Here is a 15,919-nt window from a genome sequence, read left to right as displayed (position 1 = left end):
GTAGGAGGCTCGTTCCCTCCCACAGGAGCCTATTTCCCCCAGAGGGGCATCAGGTGGGCATCTATAGGCCAGCCCAGAACGGGGCAGAGACCACTGTCCCGCCCCACCGGTTCCTTGGTCCTCCTTGCCTGGTGCCTGGGGCTGGCCTGCCCTGGCCCAGCACAAACGAGGGTCTCTCCACCCTGGGGGACTCTATAGGCGGACACCCACACCCAGTTCCCAGAGCAGGGCAGGTTCCTCCAGCTGCAGGCCCTGAGCACGGCCGACGGGGGCGACTACAGCTGCACGGCCCACAATGCCGCGGGCAGCACCAGCGTGGCCTTCCGTGTGGAGATCCACAGTGAGTGGCCTCGCCCCGCCCCGCCCCCACGCTGGCCCTCCTTCCAGCCGCAGGCTCCCAGTACCCACCCCCTCTGTGGCCCTCCCCCAGCGGTGCCCACCATCCAGCCAGGACCCGCCACAGTGAACGCCTCTGTGAACCAGACGGCCCTGCTGCCCTGCCGGGTGGACGGCGCCCCCCCTCCCCTTGTGAGCTGGCGGAAGGACGGAGCCCCCCTGGATCCTGACAGCCCCAGGTGAGAGCTGGACAGGGAGGGTCTCGGGGGCGGGTTCTAAGCAGAAACCCGCCTGGGCAGTTGGAGCAGGAAGGTGGCTGTGTGGCCAGCACGTGGGGGCTTCTCAGAACCCAAGAAACAGGCTTGGGGGTGTCAAGAAACTCGGGTGGCTGTCTGTCTGTCTGTCTGTCTGTCTGGTTTTGACTCTTGGTTGCTCATCTCTGTTTCTGTGGGAGGGGGCTTCATGCTTCTCTCTTTGTGTCTTTCTCTCAGGCCAATTTTCTACACCTTCCACTAGGGACATGGCAGAGACAGCCGCCTGGTCCCCTCTGCCCCCAAGTTATAGCTTCTGAGTTCATGCAACCTGCAGAGTCTAGAGAACTGCCTGATGATCCCAGTTCCGAGGGTGGAGCATTCCACTGGTCCAGCCTGAGTCTAGCTGGTCCAGCTCATCCCCAGTCCTGCTGGCTGGGGTGCAGTCCAGATGTGGCCCCAGGAAGGGACAGTCCTCAGATCTGGGGGACATGCTCAGAAAGGGTGCTTTCTGGATGCTGCTGCCTGCTGACTCTTAGGGAGAAGCTGGGCCCAGGTGGGAGCATGGGAGGCCGCCACAGCTGCCCATGGCTGTGACCTCCTCTGACCTTGGCCTCATGGATGCAGGACTCCAGAGTTAGCACTTTCCTAGCAGGAAAGCCAGGGGCAGAGGAGACACCACCAGGGTCCAGCCCCTCCAGGGGCTTCCCTAGGCTGCTGGTCTTCATGGCAACCCCCTGCCTCCATTCCAGGCTGCAGGTCCTGCCCGAGGGTTCCCTGAGGATCCAGCCCGTCCTTGCCCAGGACGCCGGCCACTACCTCTGCCTTGCATCCAACTCTGCAGGCTCTGATCGGCAAGGCCGCCATCTCCAGGTCTTTGGTAGGTAGACGAGGGAAAGCATGTTCCTTGCCTTCGGCATCCATCCCCTGTCTGGGCTGGGTCCAGCTTGGTTTCTGGGTTCATCCTTGCTGTCAGGAGCAATGGTTTCTCAGTGTTCTTGACTATGAAGCCTATGAATAAAACTTGCGACCACGCATACTCAAAAGGTACATATTTATTTTATGCAGATAGCACATACACTAAATACGATACTATTGTATTGAATATGCACAGATAGAAAAATTTGAAAGGATAAGGTTCAGAATCGCTGTACCAGACGCTCTAATCTGCTCTTCTCGTTCCAGTGGATCCCCTTGGTGGAGGCCACTCTGCTGGGTGCTGGCCTTGGGCAGGGCTGATGAGGAGTGGGACCCTGAGGGCTACATTCAGGGAGAGGTGGTTAGGGGGCCGCCAACCTTGGGGGGCGAGCAAAGGTCCTATCACCCCAGATTTGGGAGCCTGTTGGAAGATTCCTGCAGACTGTCTCCTGTTCTCCCCGCGAGGATGGGTAGATGGTGGTGGAAAAAGCCCCTGCCTCCATCCTGCACCCTTGTCTCCTGACGACTGCTGTCTCCCCAGAGCCTCCAGCCATCACCCCTGGCCCCTCCAACCTGACCCTGACTGCCCACACCCCTGCCTCACTGCCCTGTGAGGCCAGCGGCTCCCCCAAGCCCCAGGTGATCTGGTGGAAGGATGGACAGAAGCTGGATTTCCATCTGCAGCAGGATGCTTACCGGTATGGAGCTGGCCCTTGGGGTGGCACCATGAGGTGCTCAGGGTGGGGAAGGGGGTGCCCGTTTCACGGTGGGGAGCCCAGTCAGAAACAAGGCAGGGAGGCACTCGGGTCCTGAACATAGCACCAGGATCTGTGTCCCAACCTCAGGGGTCTAGAAGGATCTTCACTGAGATGCCCAACAGGGGGTTTAACACCATTACAGTTGCTGGGGCCTAACAATGTCGATACCTGGAGGCCTGAGTTCGGCTAAGCCCAGATACTCGTCTCTCCGTTTCTCAAAGGTAGCTGATCATGAAATGACCCCTGGGCACATTAAAGGAGTCGATTCACCAATTAATTCTCCAGATATTTGCTGTGTCAGGTGCCGGACCATCACGGACCTTTTGTCTAAAGCAGGTGCTCAACCAACACGAGCTGTTCTGATAAGGGACTTGGATCTGGTCGCTATTACAGAATTTCTCAGAGCTGGTGATTGCAGAAAACATACAGGGTAATAGAGAAACACAGGGATGAAAATTAAACTTGCCTACAAGCTCAACAGCCACATCTTTAAGAATAGAAACTTCTAGAAGAAATTTCTCGATTCAGGGCTGGGGAGCAGATACCAGAGGAGAAATCAGTCATGAGATATCCAGTCTCCTGCATCCAGATTGCTGGGCAGGCAGGTCATAGCTGGCTGGGCTCAGGTCAACCAGGCCCATCGCTTAGCAGCCAACTGTCTGTCGGTCTGTCCCAGGCTCCTGCCCTCCAATGCCCTGCTCCTGGCAGCTCCCGGCCCCCAGGACTCAGCCCACTTTGAGTGTGTGGTGAGCAATGAGGTGGGCGAGGCCCGCAGGCTCTACCGGGTGACCATCCACGGTGAGTTGGAACAGGAAGAGGGAGAAGATAGGATGGGGGTATCACCTGCATCTCCTGATCCCACCTGACGCAGCCCTGACTCCGGCACTGTTCCTGGCACGTAGGATCTCTCAGGAGAGTCCTCTCCCCAATCCAGATTATTCTAAACCCCAATCTGACTTTGTCATCACCCTGGTGAAAATTCCTCCCTTCACGGCTACCCACTGCATTCAGGATAGAATGCAAAGGTGTCACCTGGGTCCGCAGGGTCCTGTGCATGCTGGCCCAGCCAACCGCCCCCTCACCCCCAGCTTCAGCTCACCCCAAGGCCTACCTCACTCTGGGATCCAGTCATGCTGCTTAGCTTTTAGTTCCTCGCCTCAGGGCCTTTGCATATTCTGTTTCCCTCTGCACATGCCATTCCCTCTGCTCTGAACACTTCACCCTTCACCCAGCGGACGCTTGCTCTTCCTTCAGATCTCAGGTTAAATGGCACTTTGCCTGGAGACCTTCTCCGGCCTCCCCAGCTCTGAGCTCCCACTCTTGGGAAGGCTGTCTTGTGAAACACTCCAGAGAGACCTAGCTGGTATCTCTACAGAAAGCAGTTCTTAACTATACCCCAAAGCCCAGCAAAAAATACTTCCCGAGTGAGTGTTGTGACCTCTCTCTGTCGCCCCTCCCTCCCTGGCCCTTCGTCACTGATGTCACCTGTGTCTCAGTCCTCTGTTGATAGCTCTCATTCACCTGGCCCCAATGACTGTGGGGTCCCCCGTGGACCTCGGCAGGGCCTCAAGCCTTGTATTGCATTACAGTACCTCCCACCATTGCCGACGACCAGACAGACTTCACCGTGACCAAGATGGCGCCCGTGGTCCTCACATGTCACAGCACGGGTGTCCCGGCCCCGGTCGTGTCCTGGAGCAAGGCAGGCACCCAGCTGGGGGTGCGGGGGACCGGCTATCGTGTTTTGCTTTCGGGTAAGTAAGGGTGAGCCACGGAGAGTGGAGACCGGGGGGATCGGACGGAGGGTATGAAGGCAGACCATTGGAGCCAGGTGGGAGAGCCAGATGGAGCGTCCTGGCCTGGCTCTGCCGTTCCCTGCTGTGTGACCTAGGGGAACCCCTCCCCCTCTCCGGGACTCAGTATATCCCCGCTTACGTACTGGCGTGTTGATGTTCATCAGTGGTCCCCTGATGTTAGTTGACAGACCGGTGCCGCTCCTCATGGCAACGTAAGGAAAATAATAGCTACATGAGAGTTTTCATAAAGCTAATTTGATCTCATCCGAAAGATTTTCCGTTACTCTGAAATTATACTTTTCTTAATATTTTAGTGTTAGACGTTCCTCTCTTTCATGAAATCAAGGTGATAGTAGATGGGTGCTTTTGAAACGTCTTTGCCTGTCAAAATTAAAAGTTGGCAACTTTATGGGGATTTTCCAAATTACATTTATCTGTTAGCTGGTGAGCTAGTGAAATCCTAAAGCCTGAGCACCACTGGCCAGATCTGCAGTTTTCAAACTCTTCCAAAGCAGTAGAACCCTTTCTTCTGACAATCGGTTATAGGGAAGCCCATCATGTAAAGGAAGTTGACATTCTGGTTCCATCTGGGGCTGGGGTGGTCCAAGAATCTTAAGATGGTGTTCACTGAGCACCCAAGACTAAGAAAGACAGGGCAAAGGGAGGACAGATGAAGCAGTAATCTGGGAAGGCTTCCTGGAGGAGGCGAGTTTTGAGCAAAACACGGCAAAGGTAGCAGGGTGAGGGCCCGTGGAACTATGTATGGGTGGGCCAGGGATTCTAGGCAGAGTGGTGGCAGGTCCTGGAACATCACAGCCGGAAGTTTCTAGAGACCACCCTGTCTGATTCCTCGTTGTACACATAGGGAAACTGAGGCCCCAAGAGTGGAAGGGACTTGCCCACAGTTATGCTCCAGACAGGGAACACAGACAGGCCTCGACCCCAGGTTTTCCCATGCTGCTTACAAATGGGCAGGGAGGCAGGTGGAGTGGCCTGCAAGAGAGACACCAGGGTGGAGGTGGGTAAGGGACGTCTGTCCCGGGTCCCCTCAGCCCTCTCCGCTGCCACCCGCAGGTGCCCTGGAGATCGGGCAGGCCCTCCCCATCCACACCGGGCGCTACACCTGCACGGCCCGCAACTCTGCCGGCGTGGCCCACAAGCACGTGGTCCTTACTGTGCAGGGTAAGCGTCTCCTGGCAGGTGGAGGAGAGCTAGAGGCCAGGTAGGGCTGGGTAGGGAGGTGAGGACCCCAGGTTCCAGATGCCCAGACCTGCCTCTGATCTGACTCCCCAGTGGGATGCCTTGGGAGAGAAGAACTGGCCCACTGGAGTCCTCTGTGCTGCGATTTCAGGAATCCCCTGTTCCTTGTAGAGGCTCCTCTCTCTGGGGCTCAGGGGCCCCCTGGTGGGAGGGGCCTGGGCATTAAAGGTGTCCCCAGGGACCTCTGCAGCCCTGTCCCCTTGCAGCCTCCCCCGTGGTGAAGCCTCTGCCCAGCGCGGTCCGGGCTCTGGTGGCAGAGGAGGTGCTGCTGCCTTGTGAGGCTTTGGGCATCCCCCGGCCAAGCATCACCTGGCAGAAGGAGGGGCTCAGCATCCCTGCAGGTGAGTCTCCTCAGCACCAGCAAGGGAAGAACTGTATGGGCCTGGGATCCTCCTACCTGCCCGCAGGGAGGGAGGGGGTGGTGGGGGGGGGGAGCTCTGCAGACCTGCTGGGAGGACCCAGAAAGTCCCTGCGTCCGCTTCACCTCCTGCCCACCTGTCTCAGTTCACCAGCCAGAGCTTGATAGTCTGAGCATCCCGTGGCAGAGTTGGCAGGCTGGGGCTTGGGGGGGCAGCCTGGCTGGGCTCTGGGGCTCTGTCCCCCTGAACCCTGTGATCACAACGAGGCACTTGCTGCCTGGTCAAACAGAATAGCCAAGCGGCCCTCCTGCCCTCCTCGGTGGTCCTGCGGCCGCTGCCACCAGCCCCCGATTTCCTCCCCACTAATCCAGGAGCAAATACCCAGGTCCTACCCACCGGACAGCTGCGGATTATCCATGCCAGCCCAGAGGATGCCGGGAACTATTTTTGCCTTGCCCAGAACGGCGCGGGCAGCGCCGTGGGGAAAACACGGCTGGTGGTGCAAGGTGGGCCCAGGGAAGGGGGCTGAGGCGGACCCCAGGGGGCTAGGGCCTTCGGCATCCCTGCATCTTTCCCTATCGCAGCGTGGCTTGTATTCCAGAAGGAACTGAGGGAAAAGCATCTTCTCCCATTCTGTGCTCAATGTCTGCCTTTGGACCGTAGCTCGGGTCCCGCTGCGTCCTCTGACCTGTCATGAATCATCCCTCATTCATCCCTCATCCCTCAATCATCATCCAGTAACGAAAGCCATTTCTGTCCCCTTAGCCATTGTGTGTACATTGGGATCACCCTGTCACAGCTTCACCAAACCCAGCCGCCCCCAAATTGTCCAGAGCATGGGCAATGGCCTATGACAGAGGTGGTGGAGGCAGCAGATGGGGGTGGCGGAAGGGGCGAGGGGGGATGCCGACTGCCTAGGGCACTGGAGAGGGGCAGCCCACCCCAGCCCAGCCCCCGTCCCCACGTGGCCCTTCCTCTCCCCACAGTCCCGCCCCTGATCGAGACTGGCCTCCCTGACCTGTCCATTACCGAAGGCTCCCATGCCCTCTTGCCCTGCTCGGCCAGTGGCAGTCCTGAGCCCAGCATCACCTGGGAAAAAGACGGCCAGCCCGTGTCCAGAGCCGAGGGGAAGTTCACCATCCAGCCTTCTGGGGAGCTGCTGGTGAAGAACCTGGAGGTGAGCCTCCGACCCTGTGTGGCACGAAGGGGAATAATAATGACAACAGGAGCAGAAAACCTCTGCTGAGCACCCCCCTGTTTGTCATGTTCTGTGCTGAGTGCTGTGCAGCTTTTAATCCCAGGGGTATTATAATCCCCAAGTACAGATGAAGAAACTGAGGCTCAGAGTGTATCCAGCTTTTGCCAAGAGGCAGAACCAAGATTTGAACCTGGACCTCCGTGGCTAATTCCTGAGGGACAGAAGGAGCCCTGGACGGGGTGGGGCGGGGCACAGAGATGACTCTGTGTCCCCAAACTGTGCCAGTTTGTTGTCCACCCTGCTTTGTTGCTGACCTGAGTCCAGGGCGTGGGTGTGATCCCCACCCCACTTCCCCAGCAGCACTTAGATTCTATAATTACAAACGGGCCTCTCTCTGGATGGATGGGTGGCGGCTCGGTGGGTGCACCTGCTGGGGGGTGAGTCACAGGGTCCTCTGGCCTTGCCGCACAGAGAGCCAGATAGCTTGGTGAGTGCACCAGCCCTGGGGCAATGCCCCACGAAACGTCTCAGAGCTGGGCTGAGTCCTCTCTACAAAAGGCACCCGACACGGGGCCTGTCTCAGGGACGTTGGGAGCATGGATGAGCTGGTGCAGGTGAAGTCCCGAACGAGGGGTCTGGCACATCGTGGGTGTTGTTACCATCATGCAGTCAGGGCTTGGATGGCTAGGAAGGCTGCAGGGGTGTGCAGTGGTGAAGCGGTGAAGCAGAGCCATTTACTGGCTGTGTGACCTTGAGCAAGCCCCTTCACCTCTCTGGGCTGCATGCTCCAAGGGAATTTGCGGGAGAAGGAGCCCCTAGGAGCTGCGGGTGGGGGCAGTGCTCAGGCTGACCCCTCCTCTGCCCACAGAGCCAGGACTCTGGGACCTACACCTGCGTGGCCGAGAACGCCGTGGGCCGCGCCCGCCGCCGCGTGCACCTCAGCATCCTGGCACTGCCCGTCTTCACCACCCTGCCTGGGGACCGAAGCCTGCACCTTGGGGACAGGCTGTGGCTTCGCTGTGCGGCCCGGGGCAGCCCTACCCCCCGCATTGGCTGGACCATCAACGACCTGCCAGTCACGGGTCTGGGCCTCCTGGGAGTGGGTGGTTGGAGACCTGGGACCCTGGGAGGAGGGCAGACTGGTGGGGAGACCCAACGTCGTGGAGAGGAAGACAGTGTCAGGTTCTGGGTCTCCAGACTTGGCCCTGTGCAGCGGGGAGCAGAGCAAACACACGTGTGGCCGTATGTGACGGGTCACATGTCAGACCTGGCAAGAAGCCACCTGCGAAAAAGACTCAACCCGGAGACCTCAGGGCCGGGAGGGGGCTTGTGTTCCAGCCCAGCACTGCTGCTCCCACTGTGGGCCCCTGGGAAAACTCCTTTCCTTGGGGGCGGGGCTCTGTTCTCTCATCTGGTCCCCAGGTGATGTTTAGAGAGGCACAGGGCCTGCACAGGACACAGGATATATAGTAGGTGCTCAATAAATGTCTGCTGAATTGATGAATTGCTGAGCCCCCTCCACTGCAAAGGGATATTTTCAGACGCTCCTAAACCGGAGTCCAGGTGCTATGAAATGTGCTCAGAAGCTCCCCTTTGTGCACCTGTGAGGAACGCTTTGCCTGGACCCCGCCACCTCCCAGGGAGGGAGTTTGGGGGAGTGATTCAGCCTCTCTGAGCCCAGCTTCTTCCTCTCGAGGTGGAGATAACAGGGGTGCGGAGGGTGAGCTGGTTTAATGCGGGAAGTGCATGTTAATAGGCCCCCAAAGACCTACCCTCGCCCATGCAGCCAGCTCACGGTGCGGACTTGAAAATAGAAGTCTGGTTCTTCCAGCGCATCCCCTACCGTGGCCTGTGCCTGCCGTGAATGGGTCTGACATGGTCAAGCTCCCACCCTCGGAAAGAGACACCTGTTTTCATGTCTTTGCTAAGCACCTGCTGGGTACCCTGGCCTGAGTGAAGTATTCAGGGCAGGAGGGGTCCCTAGCACCCTGGACTCAAAACCCTCCGGGGCATCTCTTTTCTACCAGAGGGGGTGTCTGAGCAGGACGGAGGCAGCACACTGCAGCGGGTGGCCGTCACCAGAGAGGACAGCGGGACCTACGTCTGCTGGGCCGAGAACAGAGTGGGCCGCGTGCAGGCTGTCAGCTTCGTCCACGTGAAGGGTAGGGCATGAGCCTTGTGGCCTTTCCTGAGATCTCCGATGAACCCGATGTGTTGGTTTTTCTAAGAAATAGACCTCCTGACCTCTAAACTAGTAACCCTCCACCCTGACTGTGCCTTAGGATCTCCTGGGGGACTTTAGAAAATGCTGAGGCCCAGGTTCCCCCTCTGACTCCAAAAACCAGCCTCTCTGGGGTGAAGCCCCAGCATCAGGATTTCTTATGTTCCCCAGATGAGTTGGCTGCAGGTAGAATGAGATCTGACCAATTGGCGGGCAGCACTGCCCTCAGGGGCATGGGGCCCGTGTAGAAGGAGGGCACCGGGGCCAAGGAACCCCGGCAGGAAAATGCCTGAAGCTTGCCAGCCTACCAGTTGTCCCCCACAGCCCTGCTCCGTCAAGGGCAGCATGGTAACCCTCCATGATGCCACCACTTAGTTTGCTTCCTTTCAGGATGGGTGGGGTGGAGCTTCATAGAGGGGAATGAGCCGCCCAAGGCACCAGGACACAGCTGCAGCTGGTTTCAGCCTCAGGAAACCAGCAAGCCTGGAAACTGACACCGGGCAGCCAAGCGTGGTTTAAGATTTGCATGGGGGCGCTTGCATGGCTCAGTCGGTTAAGCGTCCCACTCTTGATTTTGGCTCGGGTCATGATCTCATGGGTCGTGGGATCGAGCCCTGCATTGGGCTCCACGCTCAGCACAGAGTCTGCTTGAGATGCTCTCTCTCTCCTTCTCCCTCTGCCCCTCCCCCATTCATGCACTCAAATAAATAAATAAATAAATAAATAAATAAATAAATAAATAAAATCTTAAAAGAAAGATTTGCATGAAGCGAGGATCAGGGATGTCTTAGTGTTGCTGTGTCCAACCAAGGTGTCTTAATGGTCATGCAGTCCTTGTTTCCCGAAGTCCCTGGCAGGTACTCTGCAGCTGGGGCAATCCATCCATTCGAGCAAGTATCTGACACTCATAACACTACCTTCTGTCCTGTACCTGCCTCAGGCATCACTAATCAATCGCAGCACTATTCCCACTCCATTTCAGATTGGTGTTCCCAGCAGTCTATTTCACTTGACCCGTGACATGGAAGTTGTCTGCCGTCCCTGATGTGTTGACTATTCACAGTCATGCTGGGCCAGCAGGAGCCTCTGGGGATGGGTTTATGGGAGAGGCTGAGGGAACCGCCTTTCTGACATTTTGTCTGATGTCATCTTGCAGAAGCCCCTGTGTTGCAAGGGGAGGCCTTCTCCTACCTGGTGGAGCCTGTGGGGAGCAGCATCCAGCTGGACTGTGTGGTCCGTGGCACCCCAGCGCCTGACATCCACTGGATCAAAGATGGCCTCCCGCTCCGGGGCAGCCGACTCCGGTATCGGCTACAGAATGGCTCGCTGACCATCCGCAGGACGGAGGCAAGGCGGGACCCGGTGCCTTGGGGTGGGGACTACCTACAGCCCTTCCTGATGGCTTAGAGTTCTTTAGGTTGCCACAGTCCCCTACAGTCTACAAAGCACTTTCCCACCCATGACCCAGATTCTCTCTGCCACTGACTTGAGCAACCTCCAGCCTGTGACTTTTCTCTCTGCCTCAGTCGCCCTGGCCATTCAGTGGGGCTAGTAGTTGTTTCGACCTCATAGGTTTATCGTAAGAAATCAGTGGTATGACCCATGCCAGGAATTTAAGAGTGACTGGCTGGCCCCTGGGTAATACCAATAAATGTGATTATTAACAACCCCATGGCACAAAGTAGACAAGAGTGCCCCATTTTACAGATGAAGACACAGGCTCAGAGAGGCCTATGACCAGTAAGTGCCCAAGGCAGGACCCCATCCCAGCTTTCCTGACTCCTGTTCTATGCTGTTTCCAAAGCCTTGAGCCCTGGGGCAGCCCCCCTCACCTTCCCAGTGGTCACGTGGACATCCATAATACTGTCCTGTTGGGCTCTTCTTAGGGGCCCTTGCTTTCGCCCACCATTTCGCCCACGGGCTAGGCCCTGGTAGATACTTTTGCTCTGATGAGCATGATTTCCTGTCCAATCTTAGCGGCCGTGATCCCCATTTTAGCAATGGGGAGATGACGTGTACTCATACGGGGACATGGCGGTGTATTTGTAATGAGTCCGGGACCATCCCCAGTGGAGCCAGATTTAGTCCCATCCTGATCTGCCCCCCAAATCTCCACTCTTACCTGCATACACTGTGCTGCCTTCGCAGTCCCTTGGGAGCAGCCTCCATCCAGGATATCACCTTCTGGGTGTAGACGGTGGCCTCAGGCTGCCCCCCAGCTCCCGCTCCTGGTGACATTGCCGCTCAGAAGTGAATCTGAGCCGTGTTCTTCCCGGGCTTCCTCACCGGCCATGGTGGTGGGTATCCTGTAGAAAGAGCTTCTCTCTCGCTAAGCTGGGAAAACACTGTAAACCATCTCCCCTCTGGAAGGCACGCGGCACACGCCCGCAATAAAAGCCCCGAGGAATCTTGCAGCCAGAAGTGGGTTGTTGTCTGACTCAGTGTTTCCCAAACTTACTTCACCACGGAGCCTTTTTTCAAGGAATCCCTAGTAATGTGCCATGGAGTGATGATACTTCATTGTACCCAGTTTGGAAGAGGGGAATCTAAATCATGCTTTTGCAGTGTGTGGCTCCACTGAGGGGAGCAAGTCCACGCTCTCAGTCACCACTGCCCCCCATGTTCCAGGTGTGAAAGGGGCTGGATTTTCTTTGGATGTCTGTTGACGAGTGGCCGCGGAGGCTCTTCTGATGAACTCCACGAGCCCCCGGCTGGTTTACGCTCTAAGCTCCTCTGGCTAGACGGGTCTTACTCCAGTCCCCTGTTTCCATGCCCCGAATGGCCCCCTCATCCTGCTCTCCTGAACACCACGCACCCCCTCCCCTGCCCCCCTGCAGATGGACGACGCCGGCCAGTACCAGTGCCTCGCAGAGAATGAGGTGGGCGTGGTTGAGAAAGTAGTGATCCTCGTGCTGCAGAGTGAGTCTTGGCCTCCCCCTCGCTTGGGCCCTGGGTGGGTAGGGACAGTGTCAGGGGGGCGCTCGGTGGGGGGGCGGGGGTCGAGCAGCCGTGCTGAGGCTGGCGTGGTGCGTCCCAGGCTGTCTGGTCAGAATGGAGGGCAGAGAGGCAGTTGCCACAGACTGGGAATTCTCTGACAAATATTTATCAAGAACACGCAATTGAGGTCCCATGAAGATCCAGGGACCCAACAGCCAGGCCTGGGCAGGGGGCCCATTTATTCAAACTCACAACCATCCACAAGATCACAGTCACCGCTCTTGGATTTGCCAAGTAGCTGGTAGTTTGCAGAGGACCATCTGAGCCCCAGAGTAACCCTGCGAAATCGCCTAAATAGGGATTTTGAATAAAACTTTTTATTGAGGATAAACACACATAAGGAGAATACGATGTTATAAGGGTACAGCTCAGTGAATTTTGTTTTTTAATCTTTTATTTATTTACTTACTTGGAGAGAAAAAGAAAGAGAAAAGAGCGCAAGCAGGGAGGGGCAGGGGGAGAGGGAGAGAGAGACTCTCCAGCAGGCTCCATGCCCAGCGCAGAGCCCGACACAGGGCTCGATCTCACGACCCTGAGATCATGACCTGAGCCGAAATCAAGAGTCAGATGCTTAACTGACTGAGCCAGCCAGGCGCCCCTCAACAAATCTTCATAACATGAACCCACCAGGTTAACTTGCACCCAGAGCAAATATTAGAAAAATGGAACACTGCCAGCTCCCAGCCACTCCCATCATATCATACCCCCTTTCCAGTCAATGCCCCCTGCCCCCAGGTGACCCCTGTCCAGAGTTTTGCCTTTAAAAATCAGCTTGGGGTGCCTGGCTGGCTCAGTCGGTAGAGCATGGGGCTCCTGATCTGGGGGTCGTGAGTTCGAGCCCCACATTGGGCATAGAGATTACTTAAAAAAAAAAAAACAGCTTCATTAAGATATATAGCACAAAATTCACCCATTCATACAGTGGAATATCATCCACCCTTTAAAAAGAAGGAAATCTGACACCTGCTACAACATGAACGAAACTTGCGGACCTCAAGTGAAATAAGGCAGTCACCAAAACACACTGTATGACTCCCAATTATATGAGGTATCTAGAGTTGTCAGAGTCATAGAAACAGAAAGCTGATGGTGGGGGGCACAATGGAGAGAAGTGGGTGAATGGATCTAGAGTTTTGGTTTTGCAAGATGAGAGGGTCCTGGAGGTGGGTGGCGGTGAGTGTTGCCCAACAGTGTGAACACACTCCACTACTCAACACTATACTTCAAAATGGTTAAGATGGTAAACTTCATGCTATATGTTTTCTACCGTACTTTTTTTTTAAAGATTTTATTTATTTGTTTATTTGAGAGGGAGAGAGAGAGAGAGAAACAGCATGAGAGGGGAGAGGGTCAGAGGGAGAAGCAGGCTCCCCGCTGAGCCGGGAGCCTGATGTGGGACTTGATCCCAGGACTCCAGGATCATGACCTGAGCTGAAGGCAGTCGCTTAACCAACTGAGCCACCCAGGCGCCCTACCACACTTTTTAAAAAAATGAAAAAATTCACCCATTCTAAGCCTGCCGTTAGCGATTCTTAGTAAACTTATAGCATTGTCCATCCATCACCACGATCTGTTCCTAGGACATTTCTTACCACTCCAGGAAGCTCCCTCTGCCCGTCTGCTCCCGCCCCCAGCCCCAGGCAGCTGCCAGTCCGCCTTCTGCCTCTGTGGGGACACCTTTCCGGAAACCTCATCTAAGTGGAATCCTGTGTATTCTTCAGTTCCGAGTTCTTTCACTCATCAATGTGTTCGCAGTTCATCCATATTATAGCACCTATCAGTGCTTCATGCCGTTTTATTGCTGAACAGTATCCATTCATCAGTTACTAGACAGTTAGCTGGTTTCTGATTTGGGGCTGTTACAAATAATGCTGCTGTGAACATCGGCACGCAAGTCTTCGTGTGGATATGTGTCCTCCTTTGTCTGGGTAGATTCCTAGGAGTGCATCCCTTGATATAGCTAACTTTTCAGGAAACCACCAAACTGTACTATTTTGCTTTTCTTCTAGCAGTGTATGAGGCTTCGGTTTTCTACATTCTCGCCAACTTTTTTGTTGTCTGCCTTTTTTATTCAGTCATCCCGTGGGTGCAAACTAGTATCTCACTGTGGTTTTCATTTGCATCCCTCTTAATAGCTAATGATATTGAGCATCTTTGTGTGTGTGTGTGTGTGTCTGTGTGTGTGTCTGTGTGTGTGTGTGTGTGTGTACAGCCCGTTCATGTGTCTTCTCTGGGTAAGTGTTTTTCAGACGTTTCGCTCATTTTACAGTTGGGTTGTTTGTCTTAGGAATGAGTTCTGAGAGTTCTTTATGTCATCTGGATACAAGTCCTTTATCAGATACGTGATTTACAGATATTTCCCTCCATCCTGTGGCTTGTCTCTGCATTTTCCTATTGGTGCTTTGGAAGAGCAAAAGCGTTAAAATTTGACAAAGTCCAAATTTATCGATTTTGTATTTTATAGACTGTGTGTTTGGTATTAGAGCTAAAAAAAAATCTTTGTCTAGCCTAAGGTCACATTCTCCTATAAGGTTGACAGTTTTCATTTTGACATGGAAGTCTATGATCCACTTTCACTTTGAGTTAATTTTTGTGTGAAATAAGTTCCTTTTTCTAAATTCCTTTTTCTTTTTTTTTTTGCATATGGATATCCAATTGCTCTGTACAATTTATTTAGATCTTGGTTTCCTCAGTGATGTCTTATAGTTCACAGGTCTTATCCCTCTTTTGTTACATTGATTACTAAGTATTTTATTATTTTTGATGCTGTTGTGGATGGAATTATTATTGGTTTGATTTTGGGGTTTTGCGTTGCTCATATACAAAAATCCAATTGATTTTTGTATCTCGATCTTAGAAACCTTGCTGAATTTGTTTTGGAGTTCTGGTCATTTTTGCTAGATTCCTTAGGAGCTTCTGTAGGATTTTCTACATGTCACCTAGGAGGAGAGACCGTTTACCTCCCCCTTGCCACTCTGGATACCTTTCATTCCTTGGCATTGCCGCATTTCATTGGTTAGACCCTTGATGCAAGACTGAGTAGAAGTGGAGAGAGCAGACAGCCTCACCTTGTTCCCAGCTGTAGACAGGGAGCATTCCGTCTTCCACCATTGAGTATGATGGCAGCTGTGGGGTTTTGCAGGTGCTTTTTATCAGGTGGAGGAAGTTTTATTTTTCTATGTAGTTTGTTGAGAGTTTTTGTCATGGACTGCGGGGGTTGGGGGTGATTCTGGTTCCAGACAAGACGACGTAGATGTGCTTCTCCCTACTCCTCCCACTGCGTACGGCTGAACACCTTGGACGTTACATAGAAGACAAACATTGACTCTGAAAGATAAAGAAGGATTGACTAAGGATCTTGGGACCTGTGGAGTGACAACGCAGCAGATTCCCCCGTTTCTCTTTTTGCCTCGTGTATCCTGGGCAGGATGCTTGCTAAGGGACCAAGAGGCCCTCACACACACACACACACGTACAGAGAGCCCTGGCAAAAGCCTGCTCTCTCTTGCTACAGGACCAGGAAAGGAACAGCATAGCAAGATGGAAAGCTTTCCGGTAATGACCACCCTAGTCCAGCCAAACCCTGTGAAAAAAACTGCAGCCCCACCCCAAGCCCCTTCAACGAAGACCAAGTGGGTGGGGAGCCTACACTTCTGCCTGTACCCTCTATCCCGAGCACACCTGTGCCCCGCCCCCCCGGGGGGGAGTGGAGTCAGGTGAGGCCAAGTGAGGGGCAATAGCACGTGCTCCCCCACCCCCCCAGCCAGGGTGACGTCGGCGGAGAGAAGTGGGAACCCTGAACCCCCATGCCTGCCCGGGAGTAGT

At 54.9% G+C, this 15,919-nt stretch overlaps 1 protein-coding gene across 1 annotated transcript in view; it reads left to right on the top strand.

Annotated features, from left to right (window-relative positions):
• HMCN2 (hemicentin 2) overlaps positions 1-15,919 on the top strand; it is a 148,242-nt gene that overhangs the window by 115,514 nt on the left and 16,809 nt on the right. Inside the window, exons 72-85 of the mRNA XM_025888527.2 lie at positions 199-340; positions 431-575; positions 1,340-1,467; positions 2,047-2,203; positions 2,940-3,061; positions 3,853-4,017; positions 5,134-5,241; positions 5,526-5,660; positions 6,050-6,184; positions 6,665-6,855; positions 7,745-7,958; positions 8,904-9,038; positions 10,254-10,444; positions 11,935-12,016. Coding sequence (XP_025744312.1) covers positions 199-340; positions 431-575; positions 1,340-1,467; positions 2,047-2,203; positions 2,940-3,061; positions 3,853-4,017; positions 5,134-5,241; positions 5,526-5,660; positions 6,050-6,184; positions 6,665-6,855; positions 7,745-7,958; positions 8,904-9,038; positions 10,254-10,444; positions 11,935-12,016 — 2,050 coding nt within the window. The remainder of the gene's footprint in view (positions 1-198; positions 341-430; positions 576-1,339; positions 1,468-2,046; positions 2,204-2,939; positions 3,062-3,852; positions 4,018-5,133; positions 5,242-5,525; positions 5,661-6,049; positions 6,185-6,664; positions 6,856-7,744; positions 7,959-8,903; positions 9,039-10,253; positions 10,445-11,934; positions 12,017-15,919) is intronic.

This window comes from Callorhinus ursinus, unplaced genomic scaffold (assembly GCF_003265705.2).
Source record: "Callorhinus ursinus isolate GAN/ISIS: 27379988/994484 unplaced genomic scaffold, GSC_fseal_2.0 scaffold24, whole genome shotgun sequence".
Classification (NCBI taxonomy): Eukaryota; Metazoa; Chordata; class Mammalia; order Carnivora; family Otariidae; genus Callorhinus; species Callorhinus ursinus.
The sequence above is the reverse complement of the archived record's forward strand: the minus strand, read 5'-3'. Positions and strand labels throughout refer to the sequence as shown.